The sequence below is a fragment of the Acinonyx jubatus genome, chromosome B2, assembly GCF_027475565.1.
Source record: "Acinonyx jubatus isolate Ajub_Pintada_27869175 chromosome B2, VMU_Ajub_asm_v1.0, whole genome shotgun sequence".
In the NCBI taxonomy this organism is placed as follows: domain Eukaryota; kingdom Metazoa; phylum Chordata; class Mammalia; order Carnivora; family Felidae; genus Acinonyx; species Acinonyx jubatus.
Genome location: NC_069385.1, coordinates 40,470,284 through 40,491,683, shown reverse-complemented (window position 1 = coordinate 40,491,683; position 21,400 = coordinate 40,470,284). Strand labels below are relative to the sequence as shown.

The following is a 21,400-nucleotide window of genomic DNA, read 5'->3' as shown; positions in this document are numbered from 1 at the left end:
GAGCCACCCAGGCGCTGCTGAGAACTCCTAGCGATATAGTACCATTCACAAAGGAAATGTCCCAAAGGACTCTAGATCTGATCAATGTAAGTCCAAACTTTTTCAAGATACCATAATACAGTTCATTAAGCCTCAAAAGGATTGTGGAGAAGGGATCTCCATAATTATTTTGTATGGTCTGAGCAAGGCAAACATACGTGTTTAAGTTTGGTTGGAACGTCACTCATTAAGGTCATAAAGCACTTGACCTTACAGATGTCAGCATTGACTTGGTCCTCAGGTAAAAACTGTATACCTCCTGTAACCTGTGAGGAAATCTGCTCGGAAAAAGACACTTGCCCAGTTTCCCAAATCCTGTAATTGACATAACAAGGAGTCCAAACTAAAGGATAAACACATCCTGCTCTCGCTGCAAATGGAAAATAAAGCTTGAGGTGGACTTATTCTATTAAAAACTTGCAAGTGAACTGACCCCTAGACAGAAAAGAAGTTCTAGTTTTGCTTTGTGTTGTCAAACTTATCTTTCAGCTCCCTTATGGCTGACGTTCTTGACATAATGACATTTTTTTTTCTACTTCTGAATTTAGTATGCAAAAACGAATGCAAAGAGAAAGATTCTTTGATAGCTTTCAAATTGCAAAAAAGTTTCTTATGTTAATTAAACTTGATATTTAAAATGGATAAGATAGATTTCCCTCAAACCTTTCAAAAATGATAAAAGCTTTTTAGATAAGTGATTTCATTACTTTTGAATGGGTTATATTTATATAGATGAAGGTTGCCACATCTGGTTTTTTTGTTCACTTTTCTACCTAGAAGTGCAAGAGCAAAGACAACCTCAGAGTGTCTGTGTGAGTGTGTGTGTGTGTGTGTGTGTGAGAGAGAGAGAGAGAGAGAGAGAGAGAGAGATATGAGAGAGACAGACTCTGGTTTTTCTTTTTCCCTCAATGCTTTTACATTTCAGAAAGTAAATGCTCAAAGCTTATTGACTTTCACTAAGTGAGAAGCTCTCCCTCTTCATACACATCTCTGGATAGCTTTCTATAGTACAATTGCATTTTTTTTGTTCTTTTGTTTTGTGTTTTGTTTCGTTTTGATTTTTTTAGTTCTCCCCACATTTAAGGACCTTGGAAGAGCTCTTTTAACCCCTTTAAAGTTTATTTTTATGCAAAATTATTGCTTCTTTAAGATCTTTTATTGTAAATGTTTCCAATGTGTCTTTCAGTAAGGTAAGAAAAACATAAAGATAAGATTGTTTTCTAACACTTTTTCATTTTCAGTATCATATTATTTACAAGAGATTACTTTTGCCATATTTTCATCTTAATTTTTTTTATATATATTTATCTGTATCTGGAAATGGATTGCAAAAGTATTTCATTACATACGGAATGTTAAGAATGCCTAGAGGGCCTCCCCCGGGGTGTATCAGTCCATTAAACATCCCACTTAAGCTTAGGTCATGACCTCTTGGTTTGTGAGTTCAAGTCTCCTGTGGGCTCTGTGCTCACCTCTCAGAGCCTGGACCCTGCTTCTGATTCTGTGTCTCCCTCTCTCTCTGCCCCTTCCCTGCTCATGCTCTGTCTCTCTCTCCTTCAAAAATAAATAAACATTATTTTTTTTAAAGAATGCCTAGAAACATCAGAAAATTAAACTTTTCTTTTTGTGACAAAATTATCAATATTTAGAGAAAAAGCTGGTTATCATTCAAAATTGAAATATATATCCCCTTAAAGCACCATTTCAAAGATACTGCTATTTTTATAACAGATCCTTGAGAAGTTAGGACTTGATTTACTAAATAAATTAAAAAAACTGAATAGTTATTTTCAAAAACAATTTGACTTTAAAATTACTAAGAGTTATTGGACATGTGTGTAAGTCTGATTTTCAATGGAAACCTTTCCATTTTTAATAATATGTCTAATGGACATCAATATTAAAAAGGAAACAAATATCCTTTCAAAGAGTAGAACTTTAAAGTTGTAATCATTTTAATATGTTGAATTTGCATTTATTTTAACTCATGGGCTACATAAATTCCATCATCTCTCATGAACTATACCAAAGTAGTAACAAAACTTTTTGTTTTCTCTTTCCACATATAAGGTCTATTCTAGTAGATCAAAAATTTTTACATGTTTAATGTTTAAAGCATTAAACATAACATTAAACATCAAAACATTACATCAAACAAAAACATTAAAACAATAAATCCTTTATTATGTTACCAGTTGCCAAGACTCTACTCTATTTGGCTAAAACTGACCTGGCTTTAAAGATGCATTTTGTTCTAGAGAAGAAGAAAAGTATCTTTTGGAATTGTAACAAACTCGTCTAAGAGGAGGAAACATTTAGGTTAAGCAGACACAGATAACAAATAAATGTTTTATAAAGAAATACTGGTACTTACAAAGTAGAGCTTTGGAGGGATCCAGTTATTTTTTTATAAAATGTTTTATGAGAAAAATTTGCTGGCATGAGAGGTTTTAATCAGAATGCCATAATAAGAAAGCTACTAATAGATCATGTTCACACATATTCACAGCCCACGTCATCCTTAACTTCCTCTCTGTTCCTTTATAGATCAAAATACTGGGTAAAAACTACTTTCTTGATATGATGATAAAAGTTAGGAGAGAACAAATGACAGATTCTAATCAACAAATGGCTCCTTTACTCTTTCCTGCTTTGTGGATGCCACCCCTTGATCCCCAGCATAAACACTTACTCCTGCTGGAGGGTCAAATCAGATCAACCCTAACTATACTGTTAGATGTGTAGGGGTAGAAAAAACTTCCCTTACACATAGGTCAATAGGAAAAAGTAAATGTCTCAGAAAAAAAGTCTTTCCAATAATCAGTGGTGGGAAGTCAGAACCAAATGGCAAGAGAGAAAAATTCTAGAGACACAAGTTTCTTATGAAATATATTTAATACCTATTAAAATGTATTTATATTTCATAATCCACGAAAAACTCCCATTTCTTTCCCTTCTTCTTTCCCTTTTTCTTGACATTCTTCCACTTGCTTAAGATAGTCCCTCTCTCTTCGTCTCTGTCTCCCTCTGTCCCTCCCCCACTCTGTGTGTGTGTGTGTGTGTGTGTGTGTGTGCGCGCGCGCGCTCTCTCTCAAAAATAAAAATAAACAAAAAAGAGTTATCTTCCAATTCCCTCCCAGGCTTATTGAGGATATTACACACATCATTTTACAGAATTTTGATGATGTGTTGTCTTAATGCAGGACATAGCTCTGACTGAGCATCTCTCTTAGAGTTACAGGGCTTTTGGCTTTGTAAACCACTCCATTCCCCTACCTCTTCAGGCCTAGGACTGATAGAGCCTTCCTGTTTTTGCTAGCCCTGGGATGTCTCACCATACCTCTGCATCTTGATATGCCACGGACCCTTACATACTCAACAAGCCCCAAACTGAGCTCATTATCATCTCTCCAAACCTGTTCTTATTCTTAATGCCATTCATTTACTCAGGTCACACAGACTTTAGCAATCATGCTCAACCCTAACACTTAATTGCTAGTCTTAAAATAATGGAAACAGTCTAAACCTGTATATGAGACACCTGGCTTCTAATTCCAATTACAGTTGACCCTTGAACAACATTTGAATCACACTGGTTCACTTACAAATGGAATTTTTAAATAAATAGAGTATAAATATACAGTAGTATAAATGCAGTAGTATAAATATATTTTCTCTCTTATGATTTTCTTAATAACCTTTTTTCTAGTTTCCTTTAAGAATACAGTATATAATACATATAAAATATGTATTATCAGCTATTTATGTATCAATAAGGATTCCAGTCAACAGTAGGTTATTAATACTTAAGTTTTCTAGTAGTCAAAAGTTATACATGGATTTGCGACTGCTTGGAGCAGGCAAGCAGTGCCTTAGATCTCCACATTATTTGAAGGTCAATTGTATATCACTGTTATAGCTGTGTTCTCCTAGGCAATTTACTTGATTTCTCTGATCAGCTCTAAATTCTAAAATGATGTGAAATCATATGTACTGCTTGGAGTTGTTTTGAGGGTTAAATGGAATTGTTCAAAAGAAAAGTAGCATAATTTTTCCTCATGAGCAGTAGCCTCGTATAATTGTCTCGTCTCCAGACCCCCATCTCCACCCCTCAGCTATCCATTCTTTCTATGGCTGATGCAATAAATCTAAAATGTGAATCTGATCATACTCCTTCTTTGCTCAATTGCTTTAGCAGGCTCATGTAGTCTGTGAGGTGGCATAAAATCTTTAGCTGTGTGTACAAAACCCTTCAGGATATGAACCAAATTCTATACTAAGAAATTATATAGAGTTTCACATATACTGACTAGTGCCACTAATGCATTATTATCTTCTAGAGATACCAATTAAAAACTACCATAATATTTAATGATTTATTATACATATAAGAGAAATTTCCTGATAAAAATAATAACAATAATAGCAATTAATGGTTGAGTACCTAACTGTGCTAAAAAATGTGCTAAGTTGTTATACACATTATTTCATTTAGTTGTGTTAAGTTTCTAAGTTAAATAACTAGTGAAAGTAGTTTGGTTTATATATTTTATCAAAATTAATACCTAAAGGTCAATTCCATCAAAAATTGCTGAAAGATATAAGTTTATTTCACCAAAAAACAAAGAAAAATATTATATTGGCCTAAAGTTCAATAAAATTCATTGTGTCATAGAGTTAATGGAATAAGAACGGGGGCCAAATTTCTATTTTATTATTTTATGTTCTTTGCTTCTTAGGATATATCTCACTGAAGAGCTAAGGTGATAAAGTTCTTGGTTTAATAGAATTGTAAATAAAACATTACTAGCTCCTGTAGAACATTGTCCTCGGATTCATCCTATGGTAAGAAATAATCTTATAATAAGTTTCCTATAATGCTTCATTCTCCTCTACACAAATCCTACCAACCCACTCTTTATGGCCCAATACAAGTCTTGTGATTTCATTGTATAGCCTTGTCTCACTCATATCTCATCTCCATCCTAACTTTTACAGCTTTTATGGTCTGTACAACTTACTTCTGTACATCAGTAAATAATGCATCGTGGTACTATTCTATGCACGGGGGCATGCCTGGTTGTCCCAAGTAGATATCTCTATCCAGACCACAAGCATACTGTAAACATCTCTGGTAGCTATTTAACCTCTATACAAAGCCATTAAGTCCGCCCTCTGCTCTTAAGGTAGTTAATTACCAACCCATCAGCCTGAAAACAATAAGCTTAAAATCTTTGGGTGAAGTAAAGAGGGACTTAAAGAGACCATTTAGGGGCACCTGGGTGACTCAGTCAGTTAAGTATGTGACTTCAGCTCAGGTCATGATCTCATGATTCATGGGTTCAAGCCCCACATCAGGCTCTGTGCTGACAGCTCAGACCCTGGAGCCTGCTTAAGATCCTGTGTCTCCCTCTCTCTCTCTCTCTCTGCCCCTCCCCTGCTCACTCTCTCTCTCTCTCAAAAATAAATAAACATCAAACAAACATTTTAAAGAAAGAGACCATTTAAGTTCTGTCCCCACACGTTACAGGTGAAGAAATGGAGATCCTAAAAAGTCAGTTGATTTGTCAAAGGTCATATAACTGATTAGTGTCAAAGCTGGGATTAGAAGCTGAGTCCTTGGCCTTCTCTCTAGAGTTCTTTTGCCCACATATGGATGATGGCATTTATTATATTATTTACAATTGCCATACTAAGTACCAATTGTATATTTATTCAAGAAGATGATAGGGTATACAGTATTTATTTACCTTATTATATTTGCCTTTATTTATGTAAATTATATGTGTATAATGGAATATTAAAAGTAACTTAAGCATAAGATATATAGTTAATAAAGGATCACATAACTTCTTTCCACATATTTGCCACAATAGACAAGTTGTGACAATTTTACACTAAATGTTGAATAATTACATGTGAGTAGAAATCTTCTATTCTTTAGAGAACAATGATAACAAAAAACATGATGTTGTGGGGGATGTCCATGTTGAGTAGGGGGAAAGAAAAAAATCTTTTCGCATTGTTGATTAAAAAATAATAGGATCATATCTGGTAACTGTGCTTCTACTATGATTTTATGAAGCAACTTTTTTTTTTTTTTTTTTGGTGATGGGGTGAGGTTGGAAAATGTTGCCTGAAGCTGTTTGTTTAATCACTGAGGATTCTGTCTGAGAGGAGTCAGGGGCTAATTCCTCCTGAGAAATACAGTTCTGATGAACATTTGATGATAAAGTGGCTAAACATAAGAATAACCTAATGTTAATATAACAGTTGCCATTTCTTTGGGGGAGGAACTCAGTAGTTAAGCTCTCTTAATGAGGTAAGTGGTAGCTTTAGTGGCTCTTTGAACCTGCAGGGTTTTGAGCCCCAGGAGAGCTCCCAGTGGATATGGGAATTCTGTCACAAAATGTAATACTGTTTTAGAAAGAATGTGAGAATTAATATTATATTTAAGTTAGTCCCTTTTAAGTTATATCCATAATTAAATGCCAATTGACAATGTCAGAAATGATTACATGATGTGATTGTTATATGAGATTTGTTTAATGCTATTGTAGCCAACTTTCCATGGCCAGACATATCCTAAAAAATATAGGAGGAGTCAAAGGAAACAACTGATTTAATATACAATCAGTCCTCACATCCAAATGTTTAAAGCAATAAAAACTTCATTATGATGTGCAAAGCATGTAATGTGGGGAGAGGAGCGAAGTTAAAGGACGGCAAGATACATCTTCAAGGCATGAGACAAATAGCTTGAGAAGCACACCAAGATTTCCAAGAAGGAAGTGTGTGCTGTGAGAAACTGATTTTCCTTGTTTTCAGTGCCATGAAAACACAACGGAAGCTTTTAAGGGCCTCACAGACATGAGAGCAGTTTCACTCACATCAAGGTCCATGATTTTTTAAAATCTGTTAAAATTCTAAACTGTTGCCAATGTCCTGTGAACAAACTTAATAATCCAGTGTATAGATAAGCTCTACTTTCTTAAAACAAAAAAATGCAAAATATGTTTAAGCTCCCACATTTTACCTGTTCTATCTGTATTCTTCAAATCAAATAGCATACGTTAGTGCCACATGCAATTTCCTTTTTACGTAATGCCATTTTCTTGCAACTTGGTCCTAAGGAAGTTTCAGACTAAAATAGTGCATCAAGGACTGTGCATAATCAACCTCACTAAAAACAGCTTGATTAATACTAAATATGTCCTAGTTCCTAATCAATTATGTTAATGAAGTTGCAGGCACATCTGCAAGCCTTGACAAAGCCCATGATCTCAGCATCGCCTGATAGCATGGACTCCTTGGGAACCTGTTCAGGGCCAGTGTCCTCAGCATAAAGACTCTTTCTCTGGGAGTAAAAGGAGATACTAGCAAAAGCCCTGTAATCCTGCATCATTATGTTATTCACTTAAACACCATATTGGGTTCCAGGATAAAATGTCAAATTAAATAGCTCTTTAATAGAACAATAGAAGCCTAAGTGTCCCACTTTACAAATGACACATCCTTTTCCAAGTGACAGACTGATAGGCAAAACATTTTCTACTTGGTGTTTTATGAACCTCTTGTGGAGATAAACTGGAGCCAAACACTTGAATAATCTATCAAAATCTGTCTCAAATTGGGGAATTGGAGTTCCTTGATTTATGTCCATATCCCAACAACAACAACAACAACAACAGAATTAGAATCCAATGAAACTTAAGGTGACACTATTATTTATAGGCTATCCCTTGTCCTGTGAATATTGGGGCAGTGACAGAGTCACTCGTCAGTTTTTTGTCAAATTATCTCCAGTAACACAAGCTCTTATAGTCCAAATGCCAAACAAAATGTGACTCTGACCTCTCTCTGTCTCTGTCTCTGTCTCTCTCTCTCGAGTTCTAAGCATTTTTTTCTAAATAATCTGCTTACTAGCTAGGTAAATGATATAAATAATTGCTAGTGATGAGTTTACTCAGTTTTGGTTTTATTATTTTCAGTATAACTCAGTTACATTTGAGTCCAGTTAAGACATTTTTAAAAATATTTAACTCCTATCAATATCAAGAATATGCAAAGATGATACAAGTTGGGAATTTATACTGGTGAGAAACCACATATGATAGAAATGCAAAGGCAAATCATCAACTACACAAAAAGAAATATTTAAACAACTCTAATTGTATAAGGTAAACATTTAAGCGGCTAATTTACTAATAATGAGGCTCAGAGGTTACCAAGTGCTAAGGACTGAATTATGTCTCCTCCAAATACACACATGAAGCTCTAACCCCCATATGACTGTACTGGATGGAGATGGGGCCTTTAGGAGGTAATTAAGCTTAAATGAGGTTGTAAGAGAGGAGCCATGATCCCATAGAACTGTGTCCCAAGGACAGGAAGAGCCACTTGAGCTCTCTCTTCACCATGTGAAGATAGCAAGGAGTAAATGTCTACAAGCCAGGACATGGGCTTTTTCCAGAAACCTGACCATCATGGCACTCTGATCTCAGACTTCCATCCTAAAGAACTATGAGAAGTTTCCGTTGCTTAAGCTACCTGATCTGTTGTGTTTTGTCTGGCAGCTCTTGCAAACCAAGACATCCAGTGCTGATCAGGAATTTAAGAAATTATAATATCGAGAGGAATTGTCTTCACATAATGGTCACACACAGAAATGACATCAAGAGCCAAGTGAGTGAATGGGTGAAACAGAGGTGTGGCAGTTGATGGAAACAATGGGAAACTCCCCATATTCAAGATGACCACACTTAAAAATCAGTACGTAGAAAACTTGTGTGGACCCAATAAAATGTGTGTGCAGCAGTTTTGGATGGGAGACAAAGGTTTCAAACCTGGGACTAGTCCTGGACTGTTCTCTAAAAATTCAGGAAGCATTGTTGATTTGGAGTCTTGGAGTAAGATTTTACATGTACTTTACATTAAATTGTGATCTCTAATGACAAAAAAATTCTTTTTTTTTTTTAGATGGGTATTAATATACCACTGATTAACAGATGATACAGGATTTTATTTAAAGCTTAAAGCTACTAGTTCATTCCATTTGTGTAGCTGGCCAAATCAAAATATTTTACATACTGTACACTAGGTTATTATAATTTGCAAGTATAATGTAACCTTTCCCCCCATTCCCACTGGCATTTCTCTTGCTCTCTTGCAAGCCGTTCTAGAATGCTTAGGTACTTGACTTGAAAACTATTGTTCTTTCCCAGACAAGTAGCAGTCAAAATTTCTCCATGGGTGACATTTTAGTCATTCTGAAGGACATTTGGCCAATTACAGGTCATTTAGGTGACTAGTCCTAAATTAAAAGCATTTTTAGAAATATTTAATTGCTCTCCACTTCCCTCTAAATCACCTAGGGATTTGCTACTGAGATGGAGTCCTAGAACAGAAACATCAGCAAACATTGGGAGCTTGGTAAAAATGCAGAATCTCAGGCCCCACACTAGACTTACCAAATTTGAATCTACAGTTTCACAAGAGCCCTAGGAGATTTGTGAGCACACTAAATTTTAAGAAGCATTGCTAGGTTTCTCTATACTAAGATCAGAACATGATGTTTCTATCACAGAACTTCATGAAATCTAAAGCACAACACTTTATGTCTTCATCCTCCAAAACTTGTTGAGGCCTCAGAAGACATGAAGGTAGGAGCCTCAAATGCTGATGTCTTCATAGCAGTATATGAGAAAGATCCTTGGGCATAGAACTAGAAATTCTGGGCTGGAAACCCAGATCTGCTATTTACTAACTTAGCATAAATAAATAAATTTCAAACCTACATTTGTTAATCCTTAATAATGTGTACTTTACAAGGTTTTGAAATATCAAATGTAAAATTCATATAAATACAGAAAACATAATATTCTAAATAAATATGAGTTGCAGAGAGCATAACTGCAGGTGTGACTTGGTCAGGATCTGGACAGAAGGTGAGTAGAACATGCTGATGTCAGAACACAACCAAAGGAAAACATCACCTGCCCAGCTACCCAAATCCTTCCCTGGCTATTAGCTGTGTGAAATATAAATGTATAGCCAAAAGGATCATTTGGTCTGTAGTCAATTGGATAATGTATCTCTCACCAAGGCATTCAGATTAAATTAAATTAATTAATTTCATTTAATTAAAATAAAATAGAAAAGACTATTTGAAACAGGCTACCAAGTTTAGGTGTTTGGTGTAAAACAGTTTGTTGCATCTGTAAGGTTTTTTTACACATGGATGTAAACCAAAGGTTCTCAAAATTTAGTGTGTATAAGATCCAACTGAGGAGCTTGATAATAATAGAGATTTCTTTCCTCTCTGAATTGCCAGAGAATCTGATATGTTAGGTCTAAGATATGGTGGGAATATGAATTTTTAAGAAGCCTCACAGTTGATTTTGGTGCTGACAATCTGCAAACTATTCTTTGTGAAAAGTTGTCTTAAATCAATAAAATGCAGTCAAAGGAGAATTCCCAAGTTTATCAATATCAAACACAGTAATAATAATTGAAATATTTGTAGCTCTATTCTGTCTTTACAAGACCTCTCTGTGACAGGTAATATGAGTATCAGTATTTTACCAATAAACAGGCTAAAAGTTTAGTTGTTGCATTTGTTCCTGAAGGTAGAAAATGGCAAAATCAGAATTTGGATACAGATCTGTGTGATTCTAGAGCACAGGCTGTAAATCACCATTTTCAGAGACACAGAATTCCCACAATCCTTCTAGGTAACAAGAAATGTTCAATAAGACCTGGTCCCCTTTGTAAGACGGGTTTGGATACATGAAATGAACTGAACTTCTCAGACATTTCCTCCTCATTATGGAGCTTTATCTGGGGATGGGGTTTGGGGGATAGAAGATAAGTAAGGCATAGAGGAAAGGACAGCTTACATGAGTATATAATTCCAGATAACAGCCATATAATATTTTCTGGAGTTCCATGTGCCAATTTAGCATGGTCTGCTCAGTAATTCTACCTGGAAGCCCATGCGAAACTGTCATGTACCAGTCTGTCCTAAACCCATGACATCCTGCTTCTCCTCACCAGGCCTGTTTTATTTCAGTGGTTTCCCATCTTAGTTAACTGCACCTCTGTCCACCTCGATATCTAATTCAGAAAGCCGGAGTCATTTTAATTACTTGTTGCATCTCCGCATGCATAGTAATCAGATACTTTAACCAATTGATTCCCTTTCCAGGTACTTTTCTGATCTACCTGCTCTCTCCAACCATTACACCACTGTTAAGTTCTTGCGTTACAACTTAGTTGGACTATTCTCTTCTCAAGTGTCTGCAATCACTCTCATACCACCTGTCTAGACCAGCAGGATGGCAGTCAAATTGTCCTTTTAAAATGAACATATCTATCTCATCTATGGGAAATTCCCTATCATCTATAGAAAAAAAATTACTTAGCTGAGGTGAAAATATTTTGCTTGTATATGCACAAAATATCTCTGGAAGGAGCTAACATTGTTTGCCTAGAAGGAGAACTGTGTAGTTAGTGCATAGGGCCAGGAGGGAAACTTTCCACTACTTTAAATCATTTTCATAATTGTTAAAATTTGAACCATGTAAACATGTCAAAAATTTTAAAAGGAAATAAAAATTCCTTAGCTGGGTGAAATAGCATGATATCAGAGATCTGCAAAAGTAATAAAAATACAAGCAGTAAAAAAACAAAAAAAGGAAAGAAAAGAAAGGTTGGATAAGTAAGAATAGAAAATGTTGATAAATGTATCTGCAGGCTGAGTATATTGCAGATTTATTTTACTATTCAATGCTTTATAATAAAAATTTAAAGATAAATATAAATCCCAAGCTTAGCCTACAAGGCACTTCGTGATCTGTCCTTTGCATGCCTTTCATCTGTCCCAGACCCTCTTCATACTGCCTTCTTTCTCTCCAAGATGAAGTACTTAGGCGTATCTGAACAAAACCTCTTTCTTTCTCATCTCCATGTTTTTGCATATGCCAATGCTTTTGTTGGTAATGTTCTTGCCTTCCTTGTGTATTCTTCCATATTCTTGGGATTTAAGCTCCACAGCCACTTCTGCAGAGAAGCCTTTCCTGGAATTCTACTCACCTCTTCCAAACAGAGCTATGCCCTACCTTCTTTAAGCTTCCACAGTACTCAGCACTGGTTTCTATTTTGGTTCTTATCTTATGGTGTAATCACCACAACTCTTAGAACCCAGCAACCAAGGTGCCTCCAGTAGGTTCTGTGCTTTACAGGGTTCTATGTGCCCTCCTCTGGCTACATCCTGCCCTAGGTCTAAGGGTCTGTGGGGATGACAGGGTGTGGCCACCTGAAATTTTTTCCTCTCTTACACTTCAGGTCCTAGAACTCTGACCTTTTTTATCTGCCAGACAGTTCTTTCTCTGGGGATGCTGTACTCATGGGGTGAGCAAAGTTGCCAGGTAGTTGCTGGACAGATGGGTGTGGAACTTGGGTAAGCAGTCTGTGTCCACACACACACACACACACACACACACAGAAGGTCCTTTTCAGTGTTTGACAGAGCTAGGAGTGGAAGGGGTGCTATGATGGTCTGAAGGAGACCTCCATCTGTACCTTTGCAAAAAAGTAGTGGTGCACTTGGCTTTAATTCTTTGTGTTTTATATCTAGCTTCTCTTTAATTACTTTTAATTTTACACCTGTAAACGGAGTCTTGGTAGGACAGGAACTATTTTCTATTAATCTTTGAATCTCCAGTACTTTGGGCAATACCTGGTGTGATCCTATGACTGGAATTTAATAAATGATAGTTGAATGAATAAATGAAGACAAATGATTTTGAAAACTTGATTATGATGACACTTGCCTCCCCTAATTTTGCCAATCCCCAAACACCATATTTTGAAGAACTAATTAATAGCAGTAGTATTAGTCATTAATTTTATAAAGTGCTTATAAACTGGCACACACACAGAGATACACACCATTGTATCCTCACACTAATTCTATGAGCTCAGTACTATTTTCAACTCATCTCATGGGTGATAAAACTCATGAAGAGTGAGTTTAAGTAAACGAAAATGTACAAAACTAGTAAGAGGTGAAACTCAGATTTAAACCCAGAAACTCTGTCCTAGAGTCATAAAGACACTAAATTGGTCAAGTTGTGGTAAAACTGCATGAGTTGCATGACATATCCTTGACTATTTGTCTCTGTACTTTCTAGCTTGATTTCCAGAGCATGAAGCTGGTCATTCTTCTGAAAGCTGATGATCACCAGTATAAAATCTTAAGAGGAAAAATTTTGGTTTTCCAAAAGACAGCAAGTTGTAATTTCAGGGAAAGGAAACTGTAGCTTAGATGTACCAACACTATTTAAGAAAATATGGATTTTTTGTTTCTGCTGTTATATTGTTTTTTGTTTCTCTGCATTCTAGTTTATCTATAATAGAGGAGAGCTTTGGAAACATAAAATACTTGCCTTCAGGGGTAGGTGATGCCGGAGTGGGTCTGGAAGCTCGTTCTGTTGGTAATGGAGGTGGTATGGCTGGGCTTTGTCCTGTGCACACAATGCAGGAGTAGGTATTGAAAAAAAAAGTATTAACAAATTTAATATCCTCAACTAAAATAGCTAGATCCTTCCCCAACATGCATAATTCATAATCTGAAGTATAAATTCATATTATTATGCAATAAGAAAACTGTTATTAGGTGAGATCTTTAAGTGGATACATACACAGGTTCCATTATCTTCAGAGCTATTTCTGAATATATTACTTTTCATAGATGTATATACAATGTTAAATATATCTACTGGACTTCATTAATGGAAAATCTACATGCAATCAAATAAAGCAATTTATTTTCAATATGCACTTTAAATTATGGAAACTAAAATCACAGAAGCTGAGAGGAGTCCTAATATAGAGAAAAATCACCATTTTTTTTTTTCATTTAACTTAAAATTCTCAAATGATATAATAGGGCAATAAAAGAAGGTTAAAATTCATGGGCCTTTTGATATTGAACAGGTACATTTTCTCCTGCTGAAGTAAATGACCTGCAGTTAAGTAAATAATGGGCCAAAGGGAAAATATATTCAGTTTTATAGAGCCTTGAAAGGCTCCCTCAAGTCTCTGGGCTTATTATGAACTGTATAAAAACCCACAATCGTTTCTGAGTGCTTCCTTATCCCAAGTGATTTCTTTAATTAACCAAAACCATCCAGGCCATGAACTGTAAACATTAACTAACATATGATCCCGTATGAAATGTCTGCAAAATGTTTTATCATTAATTTTCATTCCACAAATTTCTGCTGTGTGTTTCTTTTAAATCCAGGAATTGGTGTGGGCATAGGCACCTTGTGAAATCTCACTGACAACTAGATATTATCAAATGTCAGCAGACCTGCCTGCTTACTGGAAGTTTTCCTTTTTTTTTTTTATAATTTGTCAAAATTTGTTTGGTCTGGTGAATTGTGGATTAGCAAGCAGAGCAACTGGAGAGGCACACACACCACCTTCTGTGGTGGTGAGAAGGGAGGAATCCTGGACCCTCTTGCCAAATAGTGGTTAGTCTCCATTCATTATAGGAGTCCCTTATAGTGGTTAGACCATCTAGGTTGATTCTTGAGCATATTCTAGCATGCATAAAAGCACATTGTTTCATGACACTCCAGTCATATACCTAGAAAAGTATCGATCCATATTATCATTAATTTTTTTTCCTAATGAGAGCAAAGATCTGATAGAAACAGATGGCAACATGAAAGTTCCTCTTTCAGTGTACAAAGAGAAGATGAGGCTGGGCACTCTAAAAAAAGTTTGATCTCCATTATTTTTCCCTACCTAACATTTACATACTGCTTACTCTATGCCTAGAACAATCCCAATCAGTTTTGATACATTAAGTCATTTAATTTTCACAAGATCCTTAGGAGTAGGTGTATTCTCACTTTATGGTTTGAAAACTAAAGTGAACAGGTTTTCAGGCCATTCAGCTCCTAAGAAGTGAGCTGAATTTCCATGTAGGCTCCAGATTTGAGGTGCTCAAAGCCCCTTTCCCACTGCCTAAGGTCAGAAAAGGGTCGTCTTCTATAAGGGAGTCCATGACTGCAGGTGGAAGACTCAGTCTCTACTTACTTCATAAGTCAAAAGGATGTATACTTGTAAATATCCATTCTCAAATCTTTCTAGAGAGCTGTTCTTGAAGAAAATATTTCTAAAGTAGGCTGATATTTTGTAGCTTTTAAATCTAGGAAGAATCTAGATTTAGGAAGGAGTCAATTAAATGATTAAAACTTAAAGTACAAGTGGCCATGAATATAAATCAATTGTTTCTAAATACTAAGGCTTTCAGAAATATCTTCATAGAATGGTGCCTATTCAATCTAAGTCACTCCTTTCCAGGTCATACTTTCATGAACAGTGGTGATGTAAAATCTCAATCCTTTATAGTCTTGATAAGCTTTTTAGAAATTTATTTCAAAAATATATGAAATTCTTTCCAAAGGAATTATTCATAATTTATACTCTAAAATCTTTTTAGATTTTCCTGGAAGAACTATAAAGTCATTATTTTATTTTAAAAACATTTTAGTGAGCACTTATTATGCATCAATAATACCAAAAACATTAGGGGCGCCTGGGTGACTCAGATGGTTAGGCATCCAACTTTGGCTCCTGTCATGGTCTCATGGCTTGTGAGTTTGAGCCCCATGTCAGGCTCTGGACTGACAACTCAGAGTCTGGAGCCTGCTTCAGATTTTGTGTTTCACCCTCTCTCTCTGCCCCTCCTCTGCTTGTGCTCTCTCTCTCTCTCAAAAATAAATAAACATTAAAAAATAATAATAGTAATACCAAAAACATTAAACCCCAGCCCTGCCTTAAAGAAGTTCCAAATATACTGACTAAAACAGACTTAGATCAGTATAATAGATTACTATAATACAGTGTGATGATGGTAAATAATATATACAGAGGGGGTGTTGTAGAAAGATCCCTGGAGTAGATTAACTGTAAACTGCATTGAAAGACCTAAAATTAGTTTGCCAGGTAAAGAAATTAAGAGAAGAGATTCTACACAGAGAGAATCTGGTGAAACAACAGTTACTGGATGCCAACATACGTAGGACTCCTAAAACAAACAAACTGGTGCCTTCTGCAGCAGAAAGTGCAATATCCAGTTTATGTCAGAAATTCTCTACAACTGTAATCAACTATATCACGCTCCCTAAAATGTCTAACTGCTACATTGTGAGGCAGTGGACACAGTGGGGAAGTAGGACCACACAAACAACAACAACAACAACAACAACAACAACAACAACAACAACAAAACAAAAAACAAAACAACAACAAAAAAAAACAGAGAAAGAAAAAGCCAGATGTCTTCCTACCTTCAGAGTGACAGTTATAAATCACCCTGGCAGGGGAATTATCAGCTCAGAACAAGTTTTTGTTGTGCTAGGGAGCACTAAAACAAATCAGATACGTCATAGTAGAGCATGACGCATGACTTTAGTACTGACATAAAGAAAAGTCTTCTTTCGTGTTCAAATAATGTCAGAGAATACTGTTGAAATATGAGACCATTTTATTTTATTAGTTTTTTTTTAATGTTTATTTATTTTGAGAGAGAGAAAGTGAGAGTGTGTGTGTCAGGGTCGGGGGGGGGGGCAGGAGAAAGGGTGGAGGAGGACAAGAGAGAGAGGAAATAGAGAATCCCAAGCAGGATCCACCTTATCAGTGGAGCCCAAATGGGTGGGGGGGCCTCCATCTCACCAGCCATGAGATCATGACCTGAGCCAAAGTGAAGAGTCAGATGCTTAACTGACTGAGCCACTCAAGGGCCCCCAAATTTTAAATATGAACAAATACAGGAGTGCCTGAGTAGCTCACTCAGTTAAGCTATCTACTCTTGATTTCAGCTCAGGTCATGATCTCACAGCTGGTGAGATGGTTCCCTGCATTGGACTCTGTGCTGACAGTGTGAAGCCTGCTTGAGATTCTCTCAGTCTCTCTCTCTCTCAGTCTCTCTCTCTCTCTTCCCTCCCCTCCCCCACTCCTGCTCCCTCTCTCAAAATAAATACATAAACTTTAAAAAATATGAATAAATTTAATATCATATAATAAATGCTGCTAATATAATGTCAAATTAATAGTAGAATTTTATAGTAAAAACAGTGTTGCTTAGTGTAAAGACTATACGCTTAGAGGCAAATGGTGAGCGTTTATATATTTGAGAGTTTCAGCTTCATCATTTACAAACTGGGTAAACTTGAAAATCTCATGAAGTATCCAAGCCTCAGTTTAGGGCCTTTATAAAATGAGGCTAGTTTTTAGGAATGTTATGAGGATTAAGTGTTAAAGCATCTAACACATAGTAAATACTCAAAATACCAATTTTTTCAATAATGAATTTACAATTTATGTCCCATCTAATTACACAAGAGAACTTGAAACAGACTTGGAAATAAGTAAACAAAGACAAAACAACAGATAAAATTAAACATGACATAAATAACAGAACTCATTTACAAGAAAGAAGTTTTTACAATTTCATTAGGAATATATTCCTTCAGAATTCCAGAGGATTGTTACTTTCTGAAGGAATAATTTAGGTTGTTGAAATTTATGTTGGAACTCAAAAGGTGCCCTTCATTTTGCAAGCTATTACCTGAAAATCCCTTTGACATTCAAACACAGTGAATTGGCTTTATTTTTGTTCCTTGAGTGATTTGGGCTGGCTTATTTCCATAATACCTGAATGGCATGTTTGTAAGCTGCCAATATTTTATTGTTCTGAGTTTTTTCTCTCACAAGTCAATTTGATTGTTTCTGGTTTAGTCAAAATCCACTGGGGATAGTAGACAGTGTGTACTCCTTCTAATGATCTAAGTTACCAATGTTTTCTTTACACTGCTAGGAATGATGAATGGAATTACTCAGAATCTCAAGTCAAGTAGGAGGCTATGAGCTGAATTCAGATCACATGAAGTACAAAACAGCTCACTATACTAACATTTAATTTGTCTGGTTTCTTTATCAAAGGAGATTCCCTATTTCTACAACATTTCTATACAACTAAAGGCTATCCCCTAAATCTTGAAACAAATGTTGAGGAGATGTTTTCCTCTAATGCCTGACAGATAGTTAATTCTCCAGGCCTCTACTGCATTCTCCTGAAGGTACTAAGTACATCCAGAAGATCTTTGAAAGGACTCTGTACTGCCAACAGCAAATGGTAATAGATTCTGGGATGGAGAAGGTGTCATTCCAGTAAATGACCGTTGAGTTCAAGTTCATTTACATTTAAAAAATACAATGTATAAAATAATTACAAATTCCTATCCCAATTTGTTCTTTCAATTTCATAAAAATCATTTGTGAATCTATGACTAATGGTGAAGTGGGGAGATCTGAATTTAGTAAGAAAATGGTGGTCAAGTTTTTGAAAGCGATAACATTAATTGTGTATGCTGCACTATTTTTATATGTGCAGAATAACATTTTTAAAATTTGGAATTGAACAAATAGTAACATTAAACAAAAATATGGTTTTATATTTTAGGCTGAGACGTGATTTTGCTAGTGTCTTTTATTTTAAAATGGGGACATCTTGGTTTTCAAGTTTCCTTACTGAGTGTCTTTCTCTTGCCATGTAGTTTGGACAGGGGACCAGAAGGATTTGGGGTGTCAACCATCCCTCCCTTTCCCACCCCATCTGTTAAAATAAAGATCAAAAATTTTAGACCACTCATATAATAATCCCAGATTTGTGAATTTGCCCAAGAAATGAGGACCTCACCAATAAACGAACTACTTGAAGAAGTTCTGGAGTTCATATGAAATGGGTGAATCAAGGAGGTGTTTACTCCAATACAGGCATCTTTATACCTCCCACTCATGAATTGCTAAATTCTACACAGCTACTTTGCATCCCTTGTACTCAGTCGAGTGGATGGGGCACTCAGTAAACAGACAATTATCACTTAACTTAGGTCTCAGTGGTTTCAAGATAAAATGGAAACCATAATCTCTGCTCCAGCTGGTTGTTGTGAGTGTTCATGGGCAAATGAAATCACTGAGGGACCACAGTGAAGATAGAGAAATACACTGTTGTTACGGAGTTTATGTTAGAGATGGAGGGAGACAGGCAATAATTTAATAATTTAAGACAGGCAAGACATATAATTTCAGATCTCAGAAATGTAGGGACATTCAAATAGAGTGATGAGGCAGATAACATTTAGAGGGAAGAGACTATGCTAAAATGGACAGAAAGGGAAGAGGAGGGCCACCATTAAGCACGATTCCACTAGCCTATGAAGCTTTGTGCAAATTTGAAAAAATGTGTCTTCTGAGTATATGCAGGCCACGGTGGTAAGTTTTGGTCAGGAAAACCTGCTTAGTGCAAAATTAAGAGGCAGCTCTCTCCTGGCCAGTTGCAGCTCCAGTCCAGGGCATGCTGTCTTGGGGTGGGGGAATCAGAGTTGGAGGCCTTTGTTACACAACTGCACGAATGCATAGCATAGGAAGTGGCCCTTTCTCCAAGGAGAACACATCTGAGCTCTGACTTGAATACAAAGGAGCAAACCTTAGGAAGATGTCTGATAAAAGGATTCTTGACAGAGAATAGCAGTACAAAAAGCCTAAGCTAGTGACCAGCCTGGCTTGTTTAACGGTCATCGGTGATGGAAAACAGAGACAAGCTCATAGCAGACCATTCTAGCCTATTCCGGTGAGTATGGATTTGTCCTAAGGACAATGGTAAGATTTTGTAGGGTTTTAGTACAGCATGTGGGTTCTTTAAAGATCACTGGCTGGTGTGTGAACCAAAACAATGTTTGTAGAGAAAAGGATATGAGGGACAGCAAGAGATCAGGTGGAGACTATTGAAATGATAGAAAGTAAGAAAGTGACATGGCTTGGACTAGGTGGTTTGAGGTAGAGATTCAATCATTCATGCAACAAGTATTTATTGAATGCCTACTGAGTACCAGGTACTTCCGTAGGATATGGAGTTATAGCAGTGAACAATACAGACAAAATCACCTATTTCATGGAGCTGAGATTCCAGTGGGCAGAGACAAAAAACAGTCACTAAACAAGTAAAATGGAAATAAGTATCTTATTAAAAACGTATCAAGAAAAAGTAATAAGAAATGCTATTCAGAATAATGGGTGGCATTTTTAAATATATGATAAATGAAAAACATAGGAATTGGAGGTAAGTGGATGGATTCAGAGTACATTTTGACATAAACCCAATAGGACTATTAAATGAATTTAATGTAAGAAGTGAGGGAAATAAATCATTTGACTTGAGCTTCTGGGAACAACTGAGAACACTCAGATAAGGGCAAGGAATTTTCCATTTACCCAGCCAGGTGCTGTTTATGAACTAACTGCTTAGTCATTGCTGTCACTTGGATTATGTAGTTTTTAATTTTGCCAGAGGTCTTATATAGAGGACCCTGAAGTAGAAGCCATAGTTACTTTATATTAGATTATTCCAATAATATATTATATTGGTAATTAATTTACAAGTTTTTTGCTATGATTTTAGAAAAGTTTTAAGCAAATGGATTATTTAGTATAAAGTGGTTACACAACCCTATTATAAGTGTTTTAAAACACCAAATTCTTTAACTTCTTAGATCAAAGAAACTCCTCCAGGCCAAAATGTTTCTACTGGAAAGGTTTCTTTGCATCCTGATAAAAAGCTTCCCTAATATTTCCATGTGTTATATAGTTGCATATTCACTTTGATGGAAAGCATGGAATAGCAGCCAAATGCATATTTCATACATTCTTTTGATTAAAAATGATAAAGGTAATATTAGTGTTTTTTCCTCTTCATCTCCAATTTATGAAGTAGAAATAATTTTCCATGGAACAGTCAACGAAAAGAACGGAAACAAGATTGATTTGAGATTATATCATTGTTCTATTTATCCTTATACCTCAATTATGACAAAATACCTGGTGTTTGGGACCTAATGAAAATAGAGGCACAGAATCATGATCCTAGAGTTTTAGGGTATAAGAGAGACCTTTGAAATCAGCTATTCCAACACCCTGAGTTTTCAAATGGAAAAAAAAAGTCCCTGGAAGGATAAATGGCCTAACAAAATCATACACTGAGAGCAAGTCCAATGTAAGATTAAGACCTTTCCCACTCTATTTTATTTTTCTATTTATTTAACGTCTATTTGGAAGATCGAGATAAATGCCAGTTATCTATTATTATCAATGATTTCTAACCCTTGAAAGATCTGTAAGTATTTAGTTCATTCTATGAAGAGTTTTACAGTTTTCTTTGGTGTTCATGTTTTGTTTCACCTTAATTAGATGCTGAATTGACCCCAAGTGGCCCATCAAAAAGACT

The 21,400-nt window shown here is 35.9% G+C and overlaps 1 protein-coding gene and 1 long non-coding RNA gene across 24 annotated transcripts in view; one reads left to right on the top strand and one right to left on the bottom strand.

Annotated features, from left to right (window-relative positions):
* Positions 1-21,400, bottom strand: part of TRDN (triadin) — a 385,182-nt gene that overhangs the window by 225,015 nt on the left and 138,767 nt on the right. For all 22 annotated transcript variants that reach the window (XR_008298359.1, XR_008298358.1, XM_053222303.1 and 19 more), the window contains one exon: positions 13,488-13,565. Coding sequence is in view for 20 of the 22 variants with exons in the window: in XM_053222303.1 (XP_053078278.1) it covers positions 13,488-13,565 (78 nt within the window). In the remaining 2 variants the exon portion in view is untranslated. The remainder of the gene's footprint in view (positions 1-13,487; positions 13,566-21,400) is intronic.
* The window catches only part of LOC113598696 (uncharacterized), a 48,383-nt gene that overhangs the window by 4,640 nt on the left and 22,343 nt on the right, over positions 1-21,400 (top strand). Inside the window, exons 2-3 of one of the 2 annotated variants that reach the window (XR_003419371.2) lie at positions 4,779-4,884; positions 8,616-8,724. This is a non-coding gene — a long non-coding RNA (uncharacterized LOC113598696). The remainder of the gene's footprint in view (positions 1-4,778; positions 4,885-8,615; positions 8,725-21,400) is intronic. The other variant, XR_008298360.1, reaches the window with a different exon arrangement.